Here is a 2,806-nt window from a genome sequence, read left to right on the forward strand (position 1 = left end):
TTCTCTCTTTATATCGTGGCACTCCGTTGGTTACGACAATGAGGATTCCAGTTGATCCAATCAACAGATCAGCCTGCTCGTAAAATTTATGTGCAAGTGGCTGAGCACTCCACAGACACGTGTATCCTTAATGTAGTTCTCAGGGAGATTCAGCATGACACAGAGTGTGACAAGGCTGGTCTCTTTGAAATCCAGGTACAACAGAAACAGGAAGAAAGAGTGAGAGAAAGTTGAGGTGAAAGAGTACAGCAGGGTTCACCACCACCCCCTGCTGGGGCCTCATGAAGCTTTAGGTGTTTTTGCTCAATAAACACTCACAACGCCCAATCTGGGATTCAAAACTGCGATCCTACGACCGCAAGTCCACTGTCGTAATCACTAGGCCACTCTCTTTATATAACCCACTCTCTTTATATAACCAACAAGTGTTGACGATCATGGTTTTTCTTGGTAAAAATACAGCAGTTGTTTCCCATCGCTTTCTGTCAATTTATTTACAGTTTACTCCACTATTTCTCTGTTTTCCTAAGCTTACCCTTGAGGTACTGGGCCTATTCAACACTTAAACAGTGGGTATTGGGTCATGTGACATCAGAGTATATCCACATATCGATCGTCCTGTGTGACACATGTCTAGGATCCAGCTCGCCTCTGAGCCCTGTATTTCTTAGTCACACATTAGTGAATCTTCTGTTATTTATCCTACAACTAGGAACCCTGATAGGTACAACCATCCCAGGCCAGAGTTGACCTGGGATTATGGAGTGCCTATGGAGTTAACCCCACACTACCCCATTCTCTGAAACGCCCAAGCTGGAGCCTCTCTACTGGATTAAGTTTAAAATCATATCTAATCCTTTAGTATTCAAACCAGCCACATCCAGCCCAAATATTCTACATGTTCTTGTGTTCAAATTCGACTAGATCAAGCTTCTCACACCTACTTTGCAATGTCGTTCTGAAAATAAACAATCACATCATCAAAATCGCAAATCTCATGAGATAATACCTGATTAATTCAAAACAATGTGAATAAATAAGAATTACATTTGACAGAGGAATCTGAATGCTAATGGGTTAATGATAGATACGTAAAACATTGTCTATATTTAATATTATGCAATTAAAAATTATATTTAATGATATATCATTAAAAATCATTTAATGTTATATAGCTAAAATCCTGCTTATATATGATGCTGTGTAATTAAAACCCTGTTCCATGATGATTGTGTAATCCATTATAACTTCTCAATATTTTCAAACTAGTTCTTTCAGCTCTAGATACTGATAAAATGGTCACTGATATCAACCAACAAGCTTCTTCATTAGCACAGACAGACAAAACAGTGCACCTCCTTCTGGTAGATGGATTTCTTATATTTAACCATAGGTAAGTAAACTTACTAAAGTAACACTAGATAACAAGACATAAAAGTTCTTTCTGCTGTAGACACAAGGCTTGGTATGAAAATACAGACTACTAAAAGATGAAATTGCAAGAATGTGAGCAATGAGGAGAGTAACTGTTATCCCAGTGTAAGGGCACTCAGAGCACTAACAACCAAGTTTGAGTAATATGTTGAAGAAACTGGAATTGACATGAGGGCAGAGCAGGCCTGAAAAAGCTTTAGTGGGGACAGCTAGGATTTTGAGATTGGTTTTGGGGGTGTTAAGTGTCTTCTACGATAAGTTAACATCCAGGTACCAAAGCTTATAGTTTGTGGAAAGAGACAACAGTTTGCTGTCCGCTTCCACTGAATAAACCACAGGAAGTAAGATCAACAGCTCTGAGAAGTAAAATGATGATGATGATGATGATGGTTTCATTGGGGGGTGGGGGTGGCAGTGCTAGTTGATATAAGGACAGACAAAATACTGCTGAACTTCTGCCAGCTCGCTGCCTTTTTAATAATAATAATAATAATCCTTTCTACTAGAAGCACAAGGCCTCAAATTTGGGGGAAGGGATTAAATCAGTTACATCGACCCCAGTGTGTAACTGGTACTTATTTAATTGACCCCGAAAGGATGAAAGGCAAAGTCGACCTCAGTGGAATTTGAACTCAGAACGTAGCAGCAAACGAAATACTGCTAAGTATTTCACCCGGTGTACTAACAATTCTGGCAGCTCATCATCTTCAATAATAATAATAATAATAATGAGTTTCTTGTATACAGTACTCAGGTATATTTCAACTCGTTGGCAAAAGGTCGAAAAAGGGAACAGAAAGCAGACATATAATTCAGGTAAAGAAAGTTGGTTTCAAGTTGGCATCTGTTTCATTAATGTATGTAACAAATGATAGGGGACCAAGAAGAGATCCCTGCAGAACAACAGATATCATCACATAAGGTGTGGAATGTTCTAGTTACATGACCATCTCCTTTTAACTAAGAATAAAGGACTTCAACCAGTTATATATATATTTAATTTGCTTTGCAAGAAGGACTGTAGGAAGTTAGTTTTTGTATGTAGCAGATGTTCAGGAGCTATAAATACTGTGAATGTGCAGAAAACAACTTCTGCCACATTCCAGGGAGAAAAACTAGAAGTGGTTGATAGCTTCTGCTATCTTGGTGACCAAATTAGCAGTGGAGGTGGGTGCGCTGAAAGCGTAGCTGCTAGAATTAGAATAGCCTGGGAAAAGTTCAGAGAGCTCTTACCTCTGCTGGCGACAAAGGGTCTCTCTCTCAGAGTAAAAGGCAAATTGTATGACGCATGTGTACGAACAGCCCTTCAATTCTAGACCTTGCTTCCACACCTGAAACTTCTCCTCTAGTTCTGATAGTGACTCCGCAATTA

The 2,806-nt window shown here is 39.2% G+C and overlaps 1 protein-coding gene across 7 annotated transcripts in view; it reads left to right on the forward strand.

Annotated features, from left to right (window-relative positions):
* The window catches only part of LOC106879504 (nicotinamide riboside kinase 1), a 62,627-nt gene that overhangs the window by 46,729 nt on the left and 13,092 nt on the right, over positions 1–2,806 (forward strand). For all 7 annotated transcript variants that reach the window (XR_008265310.1, XM_014929112.2, XM_052972149.1 and 4 more), the window contains one exon: positions 1,270–1,393. Coding sequence is in view for 6 of the 7 variants with exons in the window: in XM_014929112.2 (XP_014784598.1) it covers positions 1,270–1,393 (124 nt within the window). In the remaining variant the exon portion in view is untranslated. The remainder of the gene's footprint in view (positions 1–1,269; positions 1,394–2,806) is intronic.

This window comes from Octopus bimaculoides, chromosome 12 (assembly GCF_001194135.2).
Source record: "Octopus bimaculoides isolate UCB-OBI-ISO-001 chromosome 12, ASM119413v2, whole genome shotgun sequence".
Taxonomy (NCBI): Eukaryota; Metazoa; Mollusca; class Cephalopoda; order Octopoda; family Octopodidae; genus Octopus; species Octopus bimaculoides.